Here is a 27,310-nt window from a genome sequence, read left to right on the forward strand (position 1 = left end):
TGATATTATAAGGTTCCATACCATACACACAAATACTTGGATAAGAAACCAAGGGTATTTTCGTGTGGGTCCTTTCAAAGTTAAACCTCCCGAAATCTGTGATTTCACTTCCATTGCAATAATAATGCGTAGTATAATAATATCTGGAACTTTAGAATGCATTCAATGTATCAGTCTTGGTAAAACAACATTCTTTTTTCCATTCAATATTCATTGCACAGTATATGAATAATATTGTTTATTTACTTTGAGGTACTTTGCTTATTTATACTATTATCGTTTTGTTGTGCATTTTCCGGTCACAGAATATTATATGTTGATAAAAAGCAAAATACTACTTTAACAATTCAGTATAATAATATATCACAATAAGAACTTAAAATGAATCATCAAACTTAATGTTAGTCAAAAACTAGCAGAATTTCTATTGTACTTGTGAATATGATATACAATAAAGATAGAGTTTGATCACTTTGGTATTATGAAAATAAATAAATGTCTTTTGTAAACACAGAGACGTCACTAAAGGTTAACATAGAATGAATACTGTCATTTAAAATTGCAGTGTTGTTTAAATAAGGGTGCGTTTCATAAAGAATCGTAAGTCTAAAACATAAGACTAAAGTTGGGACTAGAATAAGAATGCACTTAGGAGTGTTTTACTTTTGTACTTAGGATTAGTCCTAACATTTTACTTAAGAAAAAATCTTCCTAATGGAGATAGCCTTATCCTCGCCATGTGAAATAATGAAAAATGACAGAAGAAATAATGAAAACTGACAGATGATAAAGCAGACACTGGTAAAAATATAAAAAATGATGTATAATTGACATTTATACATTAATATTTCTTATGTATTAACTTACTTCATTCCATTTATGTTATAATTGTAAGGGCACTAATAATCTTTGACTTTCTTTCAAAATTATTCCATAATTGCATAAGGCGGACATGTTTCTTGAAAAAAATATTCCATATTTTACTCAAACAAGAAAAGTATCCTCTTAATATTTAGGAAAAATATTAATTCTGGGTGAATTATTGTAATGTAATGTACCTTGCAGGAATATAATAACAAATACCAATACTGTAGGCAGGAGTGATTTATTACAAAGCATTTAACGACCATACACTATTTCACTGTAACGTAAGAAATATCTAGTTCAATAAAAAGGCTAATATATGAAACATGTTGAACATTATTAACATTATTGAAGTGTTTAAGTTATCTTAAAAGTATCTATTGAAGTTGTTTTTGTTGTTGTTACATGTCAAAATACATTTAATAATGTATTGAATACTTGCTGGTATTTACATTAGCTTTATCTACACCTATGCCATCCACTGTTTACTATATATCTATATCAGGCAATAACACAAGAGCTCCAAAGTGTTTTCAGCACTTGTTGTTTTGTATTTATAACTTAAGACAAAATTTAGGAGTGCCCTTAGCCACCTAAAGGAATAGTCCTAAGTTTAGTAGAATTGTACTTTGGACTTTTCTTGAAACGCAGTTTTATCACAGTTTTGCACTAACGACTAAAATCGGTCCAAAGATTCTTTATGAAAAGCACCCCAGATGAACTGAAAGAGTAACAGGGAATGCTAAGCCCAAAATGAAGTGTAGGCGTTTGCTAATTTTCTTAATCAAATGAAACATATTAAATATGAAGTTTCTAGATTTCAATAAATATATACAATTAATAGTTAAAACATGAGGTTTATGTATCTGTAACTTTGTAAACATAATATTTTCAATATCAAAGAGGTACATTTGTCAAACTTAGAAAATAAAAAAGTAATCTTTTTTACCAAAAATGTAAATTCTATAAACTGAAAACACATTTATAATATGTGCATAGATTCTAACTTAATTTCCATACACATGTCACATTGATCTTATATTGATATGACACAATTTTGGTAAAGTCATTTGAACACATACCTTACTGTCTCTACGATTTCATTGCAGTAACAAACCGGGTACGCAAATTTATTATTAAAATTGTCAACAACAGCCGCCTCACTGAATCTTAGTTTGCAGTTAAATTTCTTCTGGAACAAGAACAAAACCTTTAAAAGTTGAATTTAATTCATGTGTATATTATTTAATTCCTTTTTTTCTCTCACTAATTCAGTTACGACAGGAATAATATTTCATTACAATAAGTGCGCAATGCATATAACTACTTTTTTATCACATTTTAGAAATAGTTAATAGTTAAATAGTTAAATAATCAAATATGCATCTTATTATATCAACAGTTGCCCATGTGTTATTTTACAAAACATTGTACTGCCATTCTTGAAAGAAGTATAAGAGACCGTTTTTACTATTGCTTATTAAAGATACCACACACAACATATAATGCACTGCTGATACAGCTTCATTATTGAAACATAACTCAAAAAGAATTGACAAGTAAAATACTATCTGTTTGCTTTAAGAAGGGATACAAAATTAAATGGTGATTTTAATTATTTATTATTGTGGCGTATTGTCTATTATTATTTTTCTATAAACTTGACATTTGATATAAGTGAAAGCAAAAAAGACTACACAAATTTTCAATGTTCCAAGTACATAAAAGAGGGTCAGACCTGTACAACATTCAAATAAAAATTGTTTTCAGACAAAACTTGAACTGTAAATACAGATTTTATCTGATACTTAAGTTAACGAACACTATTTGTTTATATATTAACATATAATTATTTGTTATAGAACTGGTATGCCATTATAGAAATGATATATAAATTATTCAAACTTCTTATTTTAAAACAATCGTTTTAAAAACCAAATTCTTTGGATGATACGATGATTTAAAGTTCACTCTAACCTAAACTTACCTTTATAATACATAAATAGCCCTTGTTTACAAAATCATGTATATCAAAAACATGCATGCCCATAACAGTTATTCTTCCAGATTCTTTTCCGATTGATTGTAATTCCAAACTGAAATCTGACAGAAAATTTATATCTTGAAAATAATTTTCTACTTTAGTACATTTTTCGCCATAGTTTAAATTGACGGATATATATTTAACTAAATTCCAACTTTTAACCAATCCATGTGTAGTGTGTTGCTGTCAGTTTTGTAAGCCCTACTCCTATGTATAAAGACTGTGCATATTTCTATATAAATGACCTTATTAACGAAAAATGTTTAATGCAATCAGTTGTTAAACTTCATTTAGATAACATATTGCTTACTTTAACTCATGAGTTTTTTTAATCATATTTGCCACAACTTGATATACTTATCTTCTCCAGAGGCTAGGAAAAATATAAATCCAACAAAGGGAAATAGAAAAAAAAATAATACACTACAATTACAATTGTAAAGGTTGAAAAGGCTGTTGCTCATTACATGTACTACGTTTAAAAGAAATATGAAGTTTTATTAATCAGTTTTTCTATTCTATATCAAAATTGAACGTGGTTACACTCCGGATCATGGCTTATTCTCATGATCTTTGCATTCTGACTACCAGGTGATATAATATTAAGTCACATGATGGTAAGAGATATGGTCAGGTAAAATGCCGAGAGTTATTGGAGTGAAATGTTTCACTCATAATTGTTACAAATGTTACAGGTTGTTGCAAGTGTTACTGCATAAGCCTTTAATTTTTTTAAGAAATCGGAATAAATAAGGTTACATAGATGTTACAAGGTTGTTACAGGATTGCTAAAAATTATACGAGAGTTGAGAAAAGTGCTCATTTTTTGTGGCAGAAATTTTATTTAGAAATTTATGTTGAATATCGAAATGTACACTGAAAATCGTCAAATTGTGGAAGTCGTAAGACATGTTAAGCCTAATTGATTGATTAAAATGTATATATTATGTATAATATCATTCATGCCCCACTGTTTAGCTATTTATGTGCCACTGAACTGCTACTGCCACTAAAACTGCTACTTCTACCCCTACTGCCGTATTACTGTTTCTATTTGGCTACTGCTATGCTACTGCTACTGCTGTGCTACTGAAAATTTCACGTTTAATATTTGCTACTGTTATTGCTGTGCTTCTGCAACTACTGAGCTACTGTTGAGCTAAATCTACTGCTGTTCTACTGCTACTGTTGTGCTACTGCTACTGCTGTGCTATTGTTGCTGCCAATTTCACGTTTTTTTGCTACTGTCAATTTCACGTTTAATAACTTTGCTACTGCTACTGCCAACTACAAGTTTTTTTTTCAATTTGCTACTGCTTCTACTGTACTACTGGCTACTGCTACTGCAAATGTCACGTTTTATAAAGTTTTATAAATTTATTATTGCTACTGATTTGCAACTACCTACTGCCAATTTCACGTTTTACAATTTTGCTATAACTACTGCTGTGCTTCTGCCTTCTGCTACTGCATAGTTCACGATTTATAAATTTGCTACTGCTACTGCTTTGCCACTATCTACTGCAACTGCCAGTTTCACGTTTTATTATGTTGTTACTGCTTTTGCTGTGCTACTGCTACTGCCAATTTCACGCTTTATGATTTTGCTACTGCTGCGATATTGCTTTTGCTAAGTTTACGTTTTAAAATTGTACTACTGCTACTGCTGTGCTACTGCTACTTATCTTCTACTGCTACTGCCAACGACACTTTTTTGAAATTAACTACTGCTACCGTTGAGCTACTGTTGCTCTACTGTTGCTGCCAATTTCACGGTTTATAATTTTGCTGAGGCTACTGCTTTGCTTCTGCTACTGCTGTGCTACTGTTACTGCTGTGCTACAGCTGCGCTAAATCTACTGCTGTTCTACTGCTACTGTTGTGCTTCTGATACTGCGGTGCTACTGCTGCTGCCAAGTTTACGTTTTATTTTTTTTTTTGCTACTGCCAAATTCACGTTTTTTAATATTGCTACTTCTACTGCAAATGCCAACCACGCATTCTTTATAATTTACTACTGCTACTGTTGTGATAATGCTACTGCCGATTTCACGTTAAATAATTTTGCTACTGTTATAACTGTACTACTGCTGCGCTAAATCTACTGCTGTTGTACGGCTGCTGCCAATTTCACGTGTTTTTCGTTTGCTAAGCCAATGTCACGTTTTATAATTTTATTTTGCTACCGCCAACGCTGTGCTACTGTTATTGCCAATTTCACGTTTTAAAAATGTGTTATTACTGATGTTGTGCTATCGCCACTGCTGTGATACTGATTCTGCAACTGCAACGCTACTGCTACTGCTGTAATACTGCTACTGCTGTGCTACTGCTACTGCTACGCTACTGCTACTACCTATTTCTAGCTTCTCGTTTCTTACTGCTGCTACTGCCTACTTCCCTTGCATGCAAGACCGACCGAATTTGCCAACTGATATTTCACAGATGTCCGTCATTACAATGGCGACTGTTGTAAATATGCACATACCCTGTCTCTTTACCAAATGGGTCCCATTTTCTTAATATTTTAGAGTAGCTTTTATACATTTTTTTCAATGTATTATTATAGCAATTTAATGCCTTAATATGTTCAATGTATAATTGAAAAAATAATGTATCACTCAATAATTTTCCAAAGAGCCTCATACAAACTCGACCATGTCCATGTTTGTTTTTAGATTTATTCAGTACCTTTAGAGTTATTTCCTTTGACATAGTATTTCGACTTTTGTCTTGCGTAACTCGAAAAGTATTTGAACAAGAGTCATGAAACTTTACAGAAATGTTAGTCAGTAGGTGTAGTTGACTAGTTGTGCATCTAGGGTTTTGCTTGTTTTTATTTTCTTTAGAGCATACTTTAGGATATAAGTTGAGATTTGAAATTCTTGTAGCTTAATATAGAAAAAAATGAAGATGAAAAAAAAGAGGAAAAATTGAATGTCCCGACCATTAAGGGTAGAGGGAGTCATGTACAATTTCCTTTGTTCATCTGCCATACTATAGATACAACAGTGGACTGTGGTAAAATATATGATCTATGAAAACATTTAAATTTAGATACAAATATAAAATTTAAATATAATTGAAATTATATACATTGTAAATGTTTTGCCTTGACCAGACATAGCAGATAGGTTAACCCGCCTAGCATGTTCAGTACCTCAAGCATTTGGTAAATTTTTGTAAAACTGTTCAGCAATGATATGAAAACTTTAAAAAAGAACAAAAAAACACAACTCAAATGCTTGTGGTCCGTTTAACAAAAAATACCATATTGTATCCTGGCATTAAAATCTTGACCATGCCGCAAATATCATCCTGTGAGCATTTAAAAGCGATAAGGCCATCCTTTCTTTCTGATCAAGCCAATGGTCATTTATTCAATTTGAAACCAATTTCGAGTCTTTTTTCTTAGAAAAGGAGTAATTATATTTAGATGTGTTTTTCATTTTATAAACAAATACACATGTTTAGTAGTATTTTGTATGATATAAAGGGTGAAAAAATCAGAAAAAAAACCATATGCATTTCGAGTATTGACAACACAAAAACACACTAAGTTGAAAATAAAGGACTCAGTGCGAGTCTGTTCCTAACAGGTAATTTTAGCATCTCAATCAATGATCCTTAAAGACCACAGGAACCATATTTTGGGTGGAAACATCTGCCATTTATCTATCAGAGGCCACTCATGCCTTGAAATGATTTCGTTTTCATTTCTCAAAAGGTTTTAATTTATGGTGTCCTATTATAGTTTCAAAAAACGTTACACATTGGTCAATTACCTGAGCAATACGTACGTTTAACTTACAGAAAATGGAAGTGGTAATACTTATTTGTTTACATTTTGACAAATCATTTCACATTCTTTACGTGCTGAACACATATTATGCTTTAAAACCATCATTTAAATGTTATACAATTCATGTTCACCCTTTCTTCAGTAGGAAAAAATGTTCGTTTCTGAAACAAAATGTGCCTTTTTAATATATGTAATTACAGTAAAAAATGAGCTAATGGAGGACATGAAGTGTTTAACGCAATATTTGCCTAAAATAGAAAGCATTGAAAAATCTGTAAATATAATAAGTATCGGATATTGAAGGCAAACTAAATACAATAGAGTCCAGGGTTGATTCGATAGAGCAATTCTGTTCATTCATAAATTCTGTATCCGAGATTCAGAAAACTGAGCTTCTAGAAGCAAAAAAAAAAGAAATACCTACTCTCCAAAAATCATGCAAACTTTTGGAGTCAATGGTAAAAGAATATGAGAACAACCGAGATAAGATAGTGATAAGATAGATGACTTAGATGCTAGGTCAATGAGAGAGAACTTGTTGTTTTACGGTGTAAAGGAGGACGTGGCAGAAAACTTATCTGAAAAGGTAAAGGATTTCTGTTCGGAAAATCTCAATATGGATGCTTTACACATGAAATTCGATCATGCTTATAGAATCGGGAACAATTTGACTAAGAAACCACGACCATTAAATTCCATGATTACTCAGATCTAGAACAAATTCGTAAAGTTGGTACGAAAATTTAGAGAGAACTTGTTGTTTACGGTGTAAAGGAGGACGTGGCAGAAAACTTATCTGAAAAGGTAAAGGATTTCGGTTCGGAAAATCTCAATATGGATGCTTTACATATGAAATTCGATCATGCTCGTAGAATCGGGAACAATTTGACTAAGAAACCACGACCATTAAATTCCATGATTACTCAGATCTAGAACAAATTCGTAAAGTTGGTACGAAACGCGACTTCACCTAAAGGAACGGCAGGTAGGCGACGGCAAGCAACAACCGAAGCAAGTGCGATATGCAAGAAATGAGCTTTATCCTGTCAAAAAAAGCGGAAACAGATAAAGGAAACGAAGCAAAATTTATTGCAAGAAAGCTTTATATAAATGTTCAATTGTATGTGAGAAAAACGGCTACGGCACAAATCCATTAGTAATGTCAAGGGAAGCAACTCTTTATTCTCATTATTATTTACATGGAATGTAAATGGACTTTCAAGAAAAATTGGGTGATCCGAATTTTTTGGACATTTTGTATATTTATGACATGTTTATAGCAACAAGTTTCAAGTTTATTGTAATGTAATTTAGGCAATCGGCCCAAATACACTATATAATTACAGAAAGATACATGTACATCTGATTGTGTCACAAGTTATGAAATACAAAATAGTAGCATATTCCATAATTTTTAACATTGTACAACAAGGTAGAGAATATACATATTACCACAACCCTTAATGTAAAACATGTGGTATCAAGTTCCGAAAATGAAAAAAATATACAAAAACTAGTCCTTTTAAATAAATGCAAAAACGAAAGGAAAATCAGACTTTTGTTATGAAAAACTATACAATAGACATTCATGTAATTGTCTAGAAAAAGAAATAATTGAAACCAATCAATTCTTATCAATATTAGTCATAAGTTTGGTTACATACAATGCTAAACTTTTTAATGTAGGATGATGTTCGGTTTTCATTAAGTATGAGAAATTAACTTGTTCTAGTCTTCCCTTATACCAATTAAACAGATATTGTTGTCTTATACTATCAAACTTGGGGCAAATACAAAAGGCATGATATTCATTTTCAATAACTAAACGGTTACTATTAATAAAACAGTATGGACATATTCTATCTGATCTCTCAATACCATAATGGCGCCCAATTTTTATGTTTAACCTATGATTTGAACATCTGAAGCGCGCAAGTGATTTCCTAAAAGGAATGGCAGTTCCATAGTTAAATATTGTTCAACATTCAATAAAGATTTAAATGTAGTATATGTATCACATCTAGTAGAGGAATGGATATCGTCAGACCAATTTTGTTCCAAACAGTCAGCAATACGTTGTTTAAAAGAAAATATAAACATATTAAAATCACCCATATCTTGGCTTCTCCAAACATAACCATATCCTTATTTGTATAAAAGTTCGCGTACATGTGTAACCCAGTTTTTCTCCCTACATTATCTTGCAACTTTAACATATTGTAACAGCTTCATGGATAACGCGTCACTGGCATCTGTAAAAGTTTACACCAATATTTGATGCATTTAATGTAGTATATTGAGCATAACGAAAGACGACCACATTCACCTAAAGCCATACTATTATTTACGGAATCGTTTACACCTAAAAGTATCTACAAAATTCAATTTACACTTTTTCTATTTCGGATGAATACGAATGACCCCAAATTTCTGCTCCGTAAGTCAATATCGGAACTATCATGGACTCGAACAACTTAAATATATCTTGATGTGAGAATTGACCAAATGAAATTTGATAACGTCTGATTGCAAATATGGCTTTTCTAGCCTGTGCAGCTAGCCTAAATTTTGCGGTAGTCCAAATTAATTTTGGGGTAAAAAAAAGACCCATGTACTTATATATCGAAGTAACGTTTACTTAAGCGCCATTGAATGTCCATTTTTCAGAATGACGTAGAGGACCGCCGTTACGAAATACCATTATTTCCGTTTTACTAATATTTACCGTCATTCCGGAACGGTTACAAAATTCGGATACGGCGTTTAGCTGTAATTGGAGGTTATGTATGGTATCCGCCCCACACGCGACGTTGTCTGCAAAAAGGAGACATGAAATATCTGGTATATCACTCGTGATAAATATACCGTTACACGTTTCTCTCAAGTGAGTAAATAAGTCATTAATGTATAAGTTGAAAATACTGGGCGAATTCACGTCTCCTTGTCTCGTGCCGATGTTACACCTGATCGGACCGGAGATACGATCACATGATATATTTTCCCGCCTATTGTCATTAAACGATGTATTTGATACTTTGATGTAATTTTCTAACTTTGAATACATTGAAATTAGAACTTTAATTAAATTTCCATTTGCACCCTTACTTAAAATGTTATTAAATATATTATAATGTACTAGGGAGTCGAATGCTTTTTTAAAGTCTATATAAAGAACATAGAATCTACCTTGTGGCCTTGAAATGTACTTTTGAATCATAGCCTGAAGTGAAAACATGTTATCAACAACGGAATATTCGGATCTAAAACCAGCTTGAGCTTCATCTTTGATATCAAAATGATTTGTCCATTTATCTAACCTTTCCTTAATAATGTTCGAAAATATTTTGTAAATAACACTCATTAATGAAATCCCTCTGTAATTAGATGGGTCATTTCTATCGCCTGATTAATATAGAGGAACTATGATGCTTTGACACCATGCGTCTGGGAAATTACCTGTTGTCAGGATTTTATTGAACAATCTACACAAAATAGGAGATATACTATGACAAGTATTTTAATAGAACTCTGCACATATACCGTCTTTACCTTGACATTTTCCTGACTTTAGTTTAGAAATTGACCTTGTTATTTCTTCAACTGTAACTTCACAATTAAGAATTTGGTCTGTTATTTCATCAGTTTGTAAATCATTTATACGACTATTTAATTCAACAATGGGAATTTGATTTTCTTGAAATAGTAACTGTTCAAAATAATTTAGCCAGACGATTGCCGTTATTTCAGAAGTCATTTTATTTCGTATCGAACCAGATTTAACTAGCGACCAAAATTTCTTCGGGTTATTTCTTGAAATTATAAGCTTATTTCTATTTTCAGATAGATTCATTAGTTTCTTATTTCGACAGGTATTTTTGAAATGCCTCTTAGAAACTTTATATAATTCGTAATCACGGATATTGTTTGTTAACCTAAATTGACTTAATATAATATTTTTATGTTCTTTACTTTTTTTGGTTGATTAAACTGCTTTTTTCGTAAAGCAAACATTTGACTGTGCGTAGCAGACGAACGGTATACTTCTATCAATGACGAAATTGCATCGTTTATATCATATTCTATTTTTTGAAAAATTACATCCCTGGATTTAGCTAATTTTCTATCGAAAATATCTAAAAAAAAGTATCCTTGAACTTATCCTTCCATTTAAATTTTTCAATCAGAGTAGTATTTGATTGAGGTATATTGACAACAGGCTCGAAAATAGATTCAAACTTGAGTTGCGATAATAGGGGGAAATGGTCCGATTCATCGCGCATTTCTATGTTAAAGTATGATATGACGGAAAATAGTTCTGTTGATACAATATGATAGTCAACCACACTTAGACCATCATTTGCTACACATGTAAACTTGCCTACTTTATCATTCCCACATCTTCCATTCACAATATGTATGTTATATGTACAACATAATTCAACTAAATATTTACCAAAATTATTATATCGAGAATTATCCTTATTATTTCTATGTAAATCAAAACAATCTGATTCATAGTCAACTGTTTCATGGTACAAAAAATCAAAGTTATCAAATGGAATATAATCACGGAAATCTACTGTTCTGGCATTAAAATCGCCAGCAAGATATAAATAGCAATTAGGAAAATCATGTTTAAGATTTAACAAATGGTCATCTAATAGTGCAAAGCCAGTGTTTTCAGTATTATTACGATAAACTGTTGATCCTTCAGGGGAAATATACGTTATGCATACAATAATATCTTTCATTACTCTAAATAAGCTACCCTTCAATAGTAAAACAACACACTCCGTAAATTCATGCTTAATTCGTGATATCAGTTTTGAAGTCACGTGATTTTCCTTGACAAAAACACTTATACCCACACTATTTCTTAAAGCATTATTGTGTTTCTTTCTACATGTTCTAATACAATCAAAATGACAAAACCCAGGCAAAAACGTATCATATTCACCATTAAAGTTACCCCATGTTTCTAATAAACCAATAATGTCAAAAGCATATAAATAATGTATCAAGGAAATATCTTGTCTATGTTTATTTATACCTGCAATGTTCCATGTCAATATATTTATATATTTATAAGTAGTTACTGGATCTGTTATTTTGGCTGGACCTAAAACCTAAGGTACAGTTTGGGTTTCTTGGCCATCGTCTGTTTGTTGATAACAACAGAAACATGGTTTTCATAAAAACAACATTTGAATTTAGAAATTAAGCGCTTTAAATGCGATCATTTATATGGGAAGAAGTCACACAATGGTACAAAAGGACGATATAGTGGCGGAAGTTCAGTATATTATAAACAGTATTTAAGTTATAATATTAAGATCTAAGAGAATTTTATCTTGTGGTATTGTAGGAATCAAATTATTTAAAACGCATTGAATACAGTAGACGATATTTATATTTGTAATGTATATATTCCGCCAAATAGTTCAAAAGCAATTGATATGCAGGAAACTGATATCTTTGAAACCATAGAGTTAGGCATTAAAAATATCAAAATAATTGGAAAATGGTGATTTTAGTAGCCGAACATCAAACCAAATTGATTATTTATGTTTTGATAGGTTTATTGACGCTGATCAGTTGTCAAATTTGACCCACGTACCACCACGTGTAAGTAAAGATCACGTGACAAATGCTAACGGGACGAGATTATTAAGTTTATGTAAATCCTCAAATATGTTAATCGTTAATGGTAGGTTATAGAAGGATGCGAATATAGGAAATTATATTTCTACAACAGAAACGGTTATAGCGTCGTTGATTACTTTATCTCAAATGTCAATGATTTTGATATCATCTCAGATTTCGAAATCCTTCCACCGGACGAGTTTTTCGATCATACACCTGATTAAATAGTACTTGACATTTCAAATCAAACCTGTTTAAAACCTAACAGTGCGCACAAGAATAAACGTGTTATTTGAGACGAGACTAAAAGTCAAGTATTAACGGAACGTTTACCCGGGCAACAAAGTGCGATTCAGTTATTATGCAAAAATAAAGAGACTGACGGTATTGACAATTCAGTTAAACAAGACACGGTATTTCAGCATTTAGCAAACAATATCAACAAACATCGAGTAACAAAGAAAACGCAGTATCTAAATCACGATAGAACAAAATTGTTTAATGCAGCGTGTTACGAAGCAAGGAAAAAATTCACAAAAGCAAGAAATCAGTTTCGAAAAATAAAAATGATGTGCATTTGCAAAATATTTATTTTTATTTAAAAAGTAAATACCATAAAGTTTAATTCTGGAAAAAGAAAACATTTAAGATAAACGAGGAAAGGAATAAAGCAAATATCGCAAAATCTAGGCAAAAACAATTTTAGAAACATGTAAAAAAGGAGAATTAGCCTAAAAATACTCGGAAAGAAAATTTAAAGCCATCATTTACAGTCTTTGTTTGGGGTAGAAAATATAAGTTTAAAAAATTTAAGCATTTCCGAACAATATGATGTAGAGTTAGACGCAGAAATTTCTTGACTAGAAGTAAAGGACGCCGTATTTTCTCAAAATAATGGAAAGAGCCCCGGGATTTGCCCTCGGAAATATTAAAAAAATCATTTAATTTTATAAGCTCTTTTCTACTTAAACTATATAGCAAAATGTTTATGAATGCTGAAAAACTTGGGGTGAAGGTAGTATTATCCCAGTTTTAAAAAGTGTTAATGCGGATGATCCAAAACATTATAGAGGAATTACCTAATGTCTATCTTGCAGACAATTTACTCTCAAATACTATTAAATCGACTCACGAAATTGTCGAGAAAGTACGAAAAGATTAATACTTACCAGTTTGTAATTTTTTGATAGTCTTGTAAATTTTATCTTGAATTATAGCACGGAGGTTTTGGGATATCATGAAGCTAAAGATATTGAAATGATTCATATCAAGTTTTGTAGAAAAGTCCTTAGGGTAGAAATATCGACTATCAGGGAATGTTTATATGGGACCTTGGACGATACCCCATGTATGTACATAGAAAATTTATAATGATTAAATTCTGGATAAAAATTTTAAACCTACCAACAAATAGTGCAGTTTTCAATGTACATAATATGTTACGGTCAGATGCAGATAATCGAAAAAAGTACAATGGTTCTAACTCGACATGGTATGTTAAATAAATACTTGATAAAATAAGAATGACAAATGTATGGTTAAATTAAGCAAATATAAATGTTTCAGTCTATTAAACAGCGTATCATTATATATATAATCAAGAACAGTATACAATTAAAAATAATTAAAGTCGACTTACATCATACGAGTCCTTTAAGCATGACTTTGTTTTTGAAAATAATTTAAACTTTTTAATCGATGAATGCTTCAGAATCGAATTATTGTAGGTTTAGAACTTCATATCGAAATTGGAAGAAAAGACAACATGGATAGAGTAAATAGATAATGTAATAACTGTACCATGCATCAATTTGAAGATGAATACCACTTTTTATTAGTTTGCCCTTAATACAGACATCTAAGACATAAACACTTTAAAAGATTTTATTGCCATTGGACAAGTATTTTTTAATTTGAAAAACTTATGTCAGGGCACCAAAAAAGAACAGTAAACAAAGTTGCGAATAATCTAAGAAATTAAAGGTTGGATGATATCGTGTTACTTTTCTGACTATTCTGTATGTTTTTGCTTTTTGTTTAGCTTCATTTATAGTTTAGCATATGATTTTATATATTGTCTATATGCATCTTTGAGGTGTTTAACGCTTAATACATGTTGTTTTTGTTGTTGTTGTTTAAAACGGCTAAAAATGAAAAAAAGGAAACCTTCAGCTGACTGTTTTATGCTTTTTAACTTATTATTAGTTCCTATCGACAGTTCTCCGTTTTAACTAATGACTTATCTCTATTGTAGTAACTTGTTAAAATATTCATGAGGATCTTTGTGTGATAAGTTTTGCAGGCAAGAACATAAATAAAATAAGGATCAAATTTAGGATACTTACAATGAATGTGAATCCTTGTCAATTTTAAGACATTAAGGTACCTCAGAAAGAGGGTTTCTGACATAAAAAAAATGTTTATATCTATTGACAGTTTTATTGTATGAGCTGAAATAACTTAAATCACAAGAACCCGGTTTGGAACTGCGAAATGCTCCCCGAATAGGTATTTGACACAGGAAAGTACACCTTTTTAAGTTTCAGAGTTATGTCCCTGGACAAAGTTCAAAGTGCAATCATTTCATAATAAGGCAGGGCAGAGTAAATATTCTTTGCACTGGACTTGTAATAAATGCGATCTATTAACACACAAAGTTTCTGGTTGATACATGTTATGGTTTCCGGGGTGTGTCCCTGACAAAGTTCAAAATTTCAAAAATGAACAAAGGGAAATAACTCAAATATAAGGCCAGACAGAGTTAGGTATTTGTGTACTGCACATGATCCTATTGATATACGAGTATATATACCTACAAAGTTTCATGTTGAAATCTCTTGTAATTATAGAGAAGTGTCTCAGACAATTTTTTTCTAAAAGAGGAGATAATTCAAAAACTAAGCTAAGAAGAGTTATGGCTCTTTTGATATGCACTTTTATCCAATGAGATTTATGTACCTACAAAGTTTCATGTTGATATCTCTTATAATTTAAGAGTAATGTTCTAGACAAAGTTCAAATTGTAAAATTGAACACACGGCAATAACTCCACAATTAGGTAAGGCAGAGTTACGTTTCTTTTGACCTACACTTTTTTCAATGATATCAATCTACCTACAAAGTTTTATGTTGATATCTCTTATAGTTTTAGAGCTATTTCTTGGACAAGATTTTTCTAAAAGGGGAGATAATTCAAAAACGGGGCGAAATAGAGTTATGGTTCTTTGACACTGCACTCTGCCTCGATGTTTGAAGTTTAAATAAATTATCTCCAAGGGTTTAAAAATTATTCTCCGGCCAGGACAACGGACATACAAACAGAAGGACAGACGGACGGACGTTCTAACAGGAGAGTTGAGAGTGAAAATGTGGCTACTCTATTGTTCTCTCTATTGTTCTTTTTAGCTACACAAAAGAAAATAGCCTCAAAAAGCATTACGGAAGAAAGACATCAAAGAGAATGAACAGTTACCTATTGTCCCTCTAGCCACATAATTATTGTCCTGTGAGAGCGGACGGACAGACAGACGGACGGACGGACAAGGCGACGAATATATGCTTTCCCTTTGGAGAGCATAAACACGATATTCACTTAAATTGCTTTACCCCTATGTGAACACGACAAAACATAAGAATATATGAGATGAACATGAAACAGCCATTTTTCACAAAATGCTCATGAAGTAATGGGTTAAAGGGTAAACGCAGAGACAATGAAGTTCCATTACGACCACACTAGTCCTCATTTAATACAGGACGGCGTTCATTTTTAGAATTTAAACGTTTTCGTGTTGAATTTTCAATGCGTTTTGCAAAATCTCTCAAAGTTTTTACGTGTTGTGGCGGTAAAAGGCTTTTCTTATGTTGTATGCAGTGAAAAAGAAAATACGTTTGCTATATTATCATTTTTATAATAATGTTAAAATTTGTTACTTTATCCATTAATCAGAGGATTTATCTATTGATGAAGTAAAGCGAGGTCATATGTGAGTTTTTATTTTGATTAGATTTGGTAACGGGTTTGATGCCTTTTATGCATTTGCAACAAAATATGAAAAGCAGCAATTAAAGAATTTTTTAGGATAAGATTAACTTAATTTCTCCAGAACGAAATTTTTCTTGTTGCCAATTGTAAATAAATGTGTAGAAAGAAAATATATGACGTTTTATGACAATGCAGTGCAACAACACTTACACCGGTGCGCTTTGATCAATGAAAAACAGATACTCTTTAGATGGAGACACATATTAATTGTAGCCTGGTTCCATGCTATTTTGGTCCGGTAAGCAGTCCATTGCCATGAAATTAGACAATTGTGGGATCATTATTTGTATACAGAGATAAATAAAAATGTATTCCCATTTGAAAAAAAAAATAAAAAAGTAATTATTTGCAACAATGCAAGAAATGAAACATTGATCAAGAAGCGTTAAGCTGATGTACATGAATGTCTTTATGTACTTGTACTTTTATGCAGGATTAAAAAGTACAAAGGATACAATTTTGCCATTTCTCAGAAAACCATGCGTCTTTTTTGAAATCATTTTTGTCACGATTGATTCGCAACTGAATAAAATGCTTTACAGATTGAAAAAATATTAGACATAAGAGCAATTTACCAAAAAAATGGCCAATGACAATTGATAAACCATACAATGCGTACAAATAAAATACTAATAAACATGCAATGATATTTGGTTTTAATTTTTTCTTTTATATATTTTGAGAACAAAACATAAGTATAGTCAAAACATGACCATGAAATATGTCCTTGTCGGAAAGGTACCAGCATTTCGAAAAAAACTCAAAAAATGAATTTCAACATAAAGAACAATAGCGTGAATGATGATTAGATTTGCTTTGTTAACATTAGAATTATTGGTGATAAAACAAGAGTATATTATGTTTCTTTTAATTTTGCTGGTGCCGGTATTTTTCTTTAATTGATTCTTCTTTTCTACTTTGAGAAGTCTTTCAAATGTTTATAAACTACTGATAGATCCAAATATGGGTTAATAATCGTGTATAGCTGAAGTTTCATTTGCGATATATTTTTGACAGGGAAAGCTCCATTTAAGTTTGCATTTTTTTTAAAAAAAGTTAAGTTTGATCATAACTATAAGATATAGGTTAAAGGCATTAAAAGAATTGACATTAGGTAGAAAAGAGGAAGTTAAAATAGATAAAAACAGAATTCCTAAAGAAAGCCCAACACGGCAAAATTTAAGTTCTCACATTCCATTTTAAAAGATACTATGAAATGTATCACTTTGTTTCCAGATTTTTATACTTCACAACAGCAGGTGTCAAGTGCTGTGTGGCAGCTGTAAAAAGTTGCCCCGTACTTCACTTCAGTGTTGTTATATTTTTCTTGTCCTTCGGGATCATTGATGCCAACACTATTGAGTGTTGAGGATTGAGTACCGCTCATGCCGGTGCTAGGAGGCGTGAAGAATGCTGAACGTATTCATTAGCCCTCATGTACAGACTGAATTAAACCAACCGAGTCTGCACTTCTCCTGCAATATTGTTGTGATAAATGCTTCCTAGGAATCACCTTGTATCCAGTTTTTTACTCATGCTTTTGTCATCAATGTTCTGAGCTTTTAAAAAAAAAAAAAAAAAACAAACAAACAAAAAGAAGACAAAAAATGATTTTGAGTCAACAATGACTTGATATAAGAATTTTGCTCACCTTTCGAACCTGCCATAGAAGGATATTCATCCCTTAAATCAGCAGATGTTGGAATTTTACTATGGCAAGTTAATTCATCACTGCTGTCTGTACAGTCAGGGTAGCGATCACACGTCAGACGAAGAGGAATACATTTGTAATCACCAGAACACAGAAATGAATTTGTGCAGGACTCTTAAATTAAAAGAAAAGATGTATTTATGACATATGTTTATGAACCTTGATAACAATTATATTCATTTGTTTTTGCAAAAATCTTAGTCCATAATATTCTTTTTTCATTTCATATATAAAATGTAAATGAAGAGTTTCAATGTATTTGACTATGAAACAAAATTTAAGTGTAAGATGATGATTCCTGCTTCTTCAAAATTTAGATTTGCAACATCGATTTGTGTACCTCAACGCTGTTAGTTCGAATCATCACAACATGCACTTTGGATTCTTTCATGTTTGGAAACTTTTCAGCCGGATAACCGAATTTCGATTACCTTATAAATGTGGTTCTACTCAGGTGCCTAAATTAATGCACTTGAGAAAGTCGCCATTCGATCTATTCTGTTCTGGAACGACGAAAAAACATCGTTTTCGTCCTTTTATGGCGTCTACGGATCATATTTTTTAAACAATTCTTACCTTTTAAAATAAAAAGCCAGTGCAAATATAGTGATTAACATACTTGTGATTTGCAGGAACTATTTATTAAAATAATGTTTTTATTAATATTTTTCCACTTTCTAAACATGATGTTTAATGCTATATGTCTTCACGCAATATATTTAAAACTTTATGACTGATGACATTTGTTAATCAGTTTAATTAATGTCAAGTAAGTAAAGCCGTTCTTAATCATTCGACTTAATTTGTAAGTAATATACATTATAAAATGAATTTTCTTAATTAAATATACTATGCCCAAATTGGATATTTGACAATATTGGTAATTACTACATGGTACTTTTATGTATATGAAATGAACCTGTTTTGACTTCATACAAAGTATATATATATATATATATGTTATTTTTAGTCATGCACACCATGAGTGGACACACTATGAAAATAAAGTGGCATTAAAATGTCTGGCAGTTTTTAAGAAAGGACCACTTTATTTGTAGCAAAGAACGCAGAGTCCCATACATAGTTCATACGATCTTTTTTTTAGTAAGACATATTTACTTACATGTATCCTTAAGTTGATTTGTATAGAATTGTAATATTTTATACTTACCACAGTTTTTTTCGTCGCTTTTATCCAAACAGTCAGGTTTAGCATTACATCGTTTTTCTGATGGAATGCATTGTTTATTTTCACAACGAAATTCATTTTCATCACACTTTTGGAAATCTGAAACATGTTTGTAAAACAAATAATATGCAGTAAAAGTTAAACATGCACGAAACAAATCAATTTAATTAAATTTGAATTTGACATGTAAGTTAGTTCCACAAACAAACTTTTTTAATTTTTATAAATAACACTTTTTTCAAAATGTCATACTCGTATAGTGAATGTTGTGACTTCAATTTTAATAGTTTGGTAATTTTAAAATTAGGCTGTTAATCCGTAATTTAATCGTGGTTTCACGTAGTTACGTTTTATTGATGCCATATCGCTGTAGGATATATAAGTTTTAAATGTATCACCAAGATAACCCTTATCTGCAATTTTGTTTAGTTTTTTATGTAACTTTTCATGCTGCTTATAAAGAAAATGTATTTAAACCATAATAACAATTACCTCAACGATATGCATCATGTCCATACGAATTTCTTATATAAAACAGCCATTTGCCGTTTCCCAAGAAATTCGTTATAGGCCAGCTACACTGTATTAGATCAGCGTGCTGAAGGCACTGCAGTTGGGACGTACTTGAAGGATTAAATTTACCATTTCTTTACTATTTCGGGGGCAGATATTTCAATGAGTGAACGTTGTTGCCGGTTGATAAATATAAATTGCACAATACAGTAAATGAACAGTAGTTGATAAAATTATTCTATGACACACATGTTTAAATATAATATTTCGGTTACATGCACGTGTAGGTCCATCACAAACCGTTAATGACCCTTTTTGACAAGAGCAACAGGTGAAGAAAGAGCTTCTAGAGGAAACTGCAAGCTCGAATATTTTAACACATGACATAATAAAGGGAGACAATGCTATGAAAAATAATCAATTGTGATATGAATATATTGAATATTCTGTATCAGTATCAAGAAAACACTCAAATGGTCAATATTTTTGCATCACATTAAATGAATATGGCCATGTCATTAGAACTTATGATGGCTTTTGTTCACTGCACTTCTCATGCTTATCGCTTTCACTGTATGAAATTTCAATCAAATTCATACAATATGTTTGAACAAGTATCATGAAATAATATAAACCGAGATAATTAAAACATCAAGTAATGTAGACTTTTGGTTTTTTGACCCAGCAATTCTGCTCACTAGTCTCTACAACTGTAGTTAGCTTGAGTGAGATATCGTTGAAAAGATTTACTCCAGAAAAGCAATATTTTAAATGTTGATGTATTATAAGAGATGATAATTGTAAAATTTAGCTAGGAAAATTATGGTTCTTTGAAAATACATTTCCTTTCAATTGTATGTGTTCGCAGTGTAAAAATTTAATTAAATTTCATCAACTATTTTCCAGTATTTCTCTGGACAAGAATTTGTAACAGAGTTACCAACGTCCCCCACCTCGGGGAACTTTTATATGAAGCATAAAATTGTGCTATTTCAAAAGATTGAAGTATGGATCTAAGGACTTTCGGTCCAAAATTATGATCAATGCTAGATCTGCAATTGCAACAGTAAGTTTATTTAAAGAAATAAAATTCAACACTGAATTTAAAAATCTATCATGATGAGCTTTGACCTCTAAGTGTGACCTTGACTTTGGAGGTAGTGGTGCAGATGTATTGCATGACATATCGTATTATTATTGTAACTATTTGTACCAAGTATTTTCAAAATCCCTTGGACTATGAAGAAGTTATAGATGGGACAAAATATACCCTCTAACAGACTATGTTAATCTTTGACCTCTTAGTGTGATCTTGGAGGTTTAGACCCAAGTTTTGCGCCTGACATATTGTCTTATTATTTTGATTATTTGTGCAAAGTATTTTGAAAATCCCTTGATCTATGAAAAAGTTTTGGACTAGACACAAAATATATAAGTATGTAAATCTTTGCCCTCTACATGTGGCCTTGACCTTGGAGGTAGGGACACAGGTGTTACGCATGATATATAAACTTATCATTGTGACTATTTGTGCCAAGTATTTTCAAAATCCCTTGATCTATGAAGACGTTATGTACGGGACACAAAATATACCATATAACAGACTTTGTTAATTTTTTACCTCTAAGTGTGACCTTGACCTTGGAGGTGGGGATGCAGGTGTTGTACTTGACATATCGTCTTATTATTGTGATTATTTGTGCTAAATTATTTCAAAATCCCTTGAACTATAAAGAGGTTCCAGATCGAACACAATATATACCCTTTTACAGATTATGTTAATTTTTGACCGCGAAATGTGACCTTGACCTTAGAGGTAGGGATGCAGGTGTTGCACACGACACATCGTCTCCTTATAGTGAATATTTGTGCCAAGTATTTTTAAAAATCCTTTGATATATGAAAAAGTTATGGACCGGACACAAAATATACCCTATAACAGACTATGTTAATATGTGATCTCCAAGTGTGACCTTGACCTTGGACGTAGGTGACCGATTGTTGCGCATGACACATTTTCTCATTATTGTGAACAATTGTAGCAAGTATTTACAAAATCCCTTCAAAGATAAGAAAGTTATAGACCGAACACAACATATACCCTCAAATAGACATTGCTGATCTTGAATGAGCAAGTGCGACCTTGACCCTAGAGGTAATGGTCTCGTTATTGCGCAATACACATCTTCTTTTTATAACAAACATTTGTGCCAAGTAATCCAAAATACCTTTGATAAATGACAAAGTTATGGACCAGACACGAAATATACCCTGCAACAGACTATGTTAATCTTTGACCTCCAAGTGTGACCTTGACCTTGGAGGTAGGTGAACGGTTGTTGCTTATGACACATCTTCTTATTATTGTGAGCAATTGTGGCAAGTATTTACAAAATCCCTTCAAAGATAAAAAGGTGATGACCCGGACACGACATATACCATCAAATAGACAATGTTGACCTTGAATGAGCAAGTATGACCTTGACCCTGGAGGTAGGGGTCTGATTGTAGCGCATGACACATCGTCTTATTATAACAAACATTTGTGCCAAGTTATTTCAGATTCCTAAAATAAATGACAAAGTTATGGACCGGACACGTAAGTGTGACGGACGGACGGACAGACAGACGGACGGAGCCTATTTCTATATCCCCCTTTTTTCTTCGAAAAGGTGGGGGACAACAAGCATAATTAAGTACATGTATTATAAGGGAGATATTTAAAAACTAAGGAATGCAGTTATGGTTCTTTGACACTTTGAAAAATTCGAGTCTGTACAACTGGGTGAAGTTTAAGTGATAGTTTGGAATAAGCATTTTTAACTTAAAGGAGATATTTAAATCATGAAGCAAGGTTAAGTTATGTTTCTTAAACACTGCACTTCCTCTCAAAAGTCTCTATCACTTTATGAAATTTACATAAAATCCCTTCAATACGTATCTAGTTATATTCATATTCAGGACAAGACTGTGAAGGACGAATGACAATGTGGGTTTTTTTCTTTAATCATCTAAAATCTCAACAACACCATAAGAAACATAATTTCCTCAAAATGAGCCCTCCCTATATGAGTACGGGGACTGAGATTAAGTGTAAACCTCACCAACTTATTCTGTGTGGCCTGAAGTCTATTTTTTAGATTTTGACTCAACCCTAAATACCAGGAGGCACACGCATAATCAAAATTACATTGTATTAATGAAGAAACTAAAAGCTGTTTAGTATACCTATTGAAACATGAACTTTTTCTATATAAAAACTTAAGTTTTGCATTGGCCTTCTTAATTACCTGGTTAGCTTTAGACTCACCAGATAGACATTGATCTATGTCAGCACCTAAGTATTTAACAGATTTGGTGGATGTTATTGTAGTACCATTACATACAATATTTAGTTGATCACATGACCTAAGTCTTGGTTTAGACGCAAATAAAATAGACTCTGTCTTTCCAAGATGTAAGGAAAGTTTATAACCAGTGAGCCACTTACTCACACTGCTGAGATCATCAGTAAGCTGAGAGGTGATATACTGGATATCTTTACCTGATACTAAAATACCTGAGTCATCAGCACACAGAAGCAATTTATTACGAACCACAGCCTCCATATCATTAACATAAATCAAGAATAGGAGAGTGCCAAGGATCGAACCTTGGGGTACCCCACAAGCTACATTGGCGGTAGATGAAAGTACACCGGAGACATTGACCATTTGTGTACGGCTAGATAAGTAAGACCTAAACCAGTGAATAACATCACTAGAAAACCCCATAGCATCAAGTTTCATGAGTAAAATATTATGATCGACAGTGTCGAACGCCTTTTGTAAATCTAAAAAGACCATACCAACATAATTACCTTTATCCATTTCAAATTTAATGAAATCTGTAAGGTGTAAAAGGCAAGTTCAGTAGAATATCTATGTCTAAAACCAGACTAATGGGTATAAAGTAGGTTATTCTCTGATAAGTAACTATCTACTTGGTCATAAATAATTCTTTCAAGGACCTTGGACACTACACTTAAAATAGACACTTGTCGATAATTACCAGGTTCAGTATTTTTTAAACAATGGAACAACACGGGCAGACTTGAGATCATCTGGAACAATACCAGTAATAATGGACAAATTACGTATATGATTAAGGGGTTCAGCAATGTTGTGAACACTATCCTTATAAATTGCGCAGGTATACCATCCAAGCTTGTAGCTTTATTGGCCCCTAGTTTATTTAAGTACTTAATTACAGTTCCCTTAGTAATAACAGATAAAGAAAAACTGTTACGTACAACACCCTTTTTACTATAAAAATATAATATAAAGTTTCTTCCAAAATTATTCATACTAGTAGGAAGTTTTTCAACTTACTTTTGAGCAACAGTCGTAAAAAATTCATTAAATTTTTCAGCAACACAAAATTTATCAAAACATATACTATTATTGATGTTTAAACTCAATTTGAAGACGAAGAGTCTTTTTTGATGGTACACCTAAACCTTTTAATGCTTTCAATTACTTGTTTGAGTCAGTCATGTGGTCTTCAATATTTTGTTTGATAAAATCAATAGCTGAGGCTATCTACAGGGACAGCTTTCTGTCTTCTAAATGATATAAGTAAGCTGATGTTAAGTCATTGTTCTGGTGAAGAATATGCACAGGGGCTTTAGGGGAAAATATTAGCATTTCAGGGGTAAATATACCTTTATTGGGCTGCGTAGGTTAAACAGCCTTTATTCGGCTGTAAAAAGGGGAAAACACTAGGAGGTGAGGGAAAAATAAAAAACGACATTAATGCTTGTTTGGCTAAATGGCTCATATTGAGGGTTAAATCGTTTTTTTTCTAATCTTTCATAGAGTCCCTTTATTCATTCAAAAGAAATAAAATGATTCCGAAATATTTAAGAATGTGCCCCATTTGGTAGAGACGTTACGGCCGTGACAATACCAACAAATTGTAGGCGTATATGCCGGTTTTCCCTGTAAAGGCAGACATCTGTGTAATATCAATTTGTAAAATCTGGCGGTTTCGCAGTCCAAAAATTGAGACTAGGCTACAGTAGGGTCGAAATGTCTTGGTGACGAAAGACTCGAGATCTCCCAAATTACTTCGAAATTATTAACGAAAGTTTTAGGTTCGGGAACGAATTGACATCAATAAATATGTTTTGCTTTAAAAATTATCTTATGGGCTAAACAGGCTGACATGCTTGTCAAGTAGGCTAGGTCATAAAGTAAACCGGAAGTTTTCGGATTCATCTAATTACTGTACATTACAGTATAGGCGGCTTAAATATTCCAGAGACATAGATTATCTACATATCTGGCTATTTCTATTTCAATATTCACTTTGCAATTATAAACTTCAAAATAGTCTTTTTCAAAAATTTCTGGAATATCATACAAAAATGTGATGATAAGGTACGGATGAGTAAGTTGAACATTGCGAGCCGTCAATCGCTTATCTCCAATTATAGAATAAATATAAACCAATTATTATCTCCATTCATAGACCTTTCAAATTATATCCGCTTCATTTCTAATACCGTAATTCAAGCTAAATTGCACATGAATTTAAAAAAGATACGTTTCTTATCTCCTTTTCTATTCGCAATAAATCAAAGTTTTCAGAAATACAGAACATTATTTTTCACTCGCGGCGCTTATGCGTCGGCCATGGTCGGATGATCACTATGAATTCAACTTCCTTGAAAAATGTAGGAATACAATATAGCATATATAGTGGTGATGAAACGTAACTGCAGTGGGCGTTACCCTGTATGGTTGGAAAATTCGGGTTTGTAAGTACACTAGTTGGGTCCCAACTAAAAAGTAAAATATAGTCTTAAAGACCTGACACCAAGGAAAGAAATTTAGCAATCTAATGAATTATTAATGTTCATATTTCTTATTTGTTCTACTTACCACATGTTTCATCTGTACCGTCGGCACAGTCGGATATAAAATCGCACACTTCACTAAATTTTATACAATGTCCGCCATCACAAGAGAATTCATTGTCATCACATCCTAATAAATATTATCATAATTGCCCGATAACCAGATATTTAAAATAAGCCCTGCCTAATTCAAATGACTTTTCTTCAATAGCTTATGTTTTCGTTTTTATCAGTCTTTATGTTTCTACAATTTTATTAAATACCCTTACAGGTCTCGAATCAATATGTCATTTTATTATTTTTATTTCGTTTTCAATTACGAACAAATAAGATAGCAAATAGTTAAACACTAACTTAATTAAGTGACGTCATAATTTATTTCGAAAATGACATTATCGATTTCTATTTCATATTAAAAACATAACAAACATGCTGTCTAGGGTTTTCGTGGAGAACTTGAAAGTTTATTTATTTACTTTATTCCGCCAGATAATTATTTTATATAATTAAAGTGACATCATGCCCATCTAAAGGTGAAAGGGTGAAGATCAAAATAAGTTTTCATTTTGCCATAATTCCTTTTAATTTAATAATTTAGTTCGCATAAACAATAAATAACAAATAGATCTAAACGAAATTTCTGTAAATATCCATTAAACTTTACCTATAATGTTTAGATTATAAAAGAGTGTGGCAGTCCTTATAGGCAGATTATAGGCAGATATATAATTTTCCATTTTCCAACTGTAGGTCAAACACCATTTTAACAGTCAATCTTTTGAAATATAAAGTCAATTCAGCTCAACTTGACTATGAAAATATGAGCATAATGTCACTTTAAATAAGTGAGCAAAGAGTTTCGTTCAGAAAATAAGACGCGTGTTTGTGTAGCTTGTGTTTGATTGTCGATTTGAATTTTCTTTGATTGAAATTGAAAATATGGTGAACTTTTGAATTTAACATTTAACGGAAAAAAGTGCGGTACAGTTTGTATGGTAGTTTCGGATCACTGGCAATTCCGGAAAGTAAAGTTAACGTGAATTATTATTTTTAGTAGTAGGGATATATTTGGTTCGATGTTTAAAGGTAAGAATCGTAATTTATTTGTTTATGTTGCATTTTGCTGCATCTATTATCAAAGGACATAATCTCGAGTCGAAAGAAAAAAAAGGCTAACAATTACAAATTCTAAGTTCCAGGGGCGAAGGACTGGCCCCTAGAATTTGTAAATGGCGGCAATTTTTTTCTTTCTACTCACATTTTTGTTACATTTACAAATCGATCCAAAAATATCCCTGGTCTATCAATCACATAAACTTTTCTTCACTATTTTCTATCTATGGTGGCTGTTTATGCCATGTATTTTCACCTTTTCACCTCAAAATGCGAAAATGCAAAAACACAAAGAGACGACAAAGCTGGACTCTTGAGTTTTCGCTTTTTTGAATTTTCTAGGCAAAAAAGCGAAACTACGACAGAAGAAGAGCGAAAATACGACACACAAAATATGTCACACATTTCACCTGTCGTGTTTTCGCTTTTTCGCATTATTACATTTTCGCATTGATGCACTTTTCGCCTTGTTACATTTCTTAAAATG

The 27,310-nt window shown here is 32.0% G+C and overlaps 1 protein-coding gene across 1 annotated transcript; it reads right to left on the reverse strand.

Moving 5' to 3' along the window:
* Positions 1-8,906: 8,906 nt before the first annotated feature.
* LOC132760478 (LDL receptor repeat-containing protein egg-1-like) lies at positions 8,907-26,447 on the reverse strand. Its single transcript, XM_060752456.1, has 6 exons — positions 26,375-26,447; positions 25,736-25,840; positions 23,122-23,643; positions 19,281-19,397; positions 18,050-18,223; positions 8,907-8,962 (listed from the first exon to the last, which is right to left on the reverse strand). Exons 1-6 carry the CDS (start codon positions 26,445-26,447, stop codon positions 8,907-8,909), a joined length of 1,047 nt encoding a protein of 348 aa, XP_060608439.1.
* Between the last annotated feature and the right edge of the window lie 863 nt (positions 26,448-27,310).

The sequence above is a fragment of the Ruditapes philippinarum genome, unplaced genomic scaffold (assembly GCF_026571515.1).
Source record: "Ruditapes philippinarum isolate M1 unplaced genomic scaffold, ASM2657151v2 ctg2951_1_1_1_1, whole genome shotgun sequence".
Taxonomy (NCBI): domain Eukaryota; kingdom Metazoa; phylum Mollusca; class Bivalvia; order Venerida; family Veneridae; genus Ruditapes; species Ruditapes philippinarum.

What these genes read in the sequence shown, in the direction of transcription:
- LOC132760478 (XM_060752456.1), bottom strand. Translation starts at nt 26,447, where the DNA reads ATGGAAAATTATATATCTGCCTATAATCTGCCTATAAGGACTGCCACA. An exon ending in CGGTACAGATGAAACATGTG is followed by an intron (nt 23,644 to 25,735) that starts GTAAGTAGAACA and finishes TGGTCTTTTTAG; the next exon opens with ATTTACAAAAGGCGTTCGAC. An exon ending in AAGCGACGAAAAAAACTGTG is followed by an intron (nt 18,224 to 19,280) that starts GTAAGTATAAAA and finishes TTTTAATTTAAG; the next exon opens with AGTCCTGCACAAATTCATTT.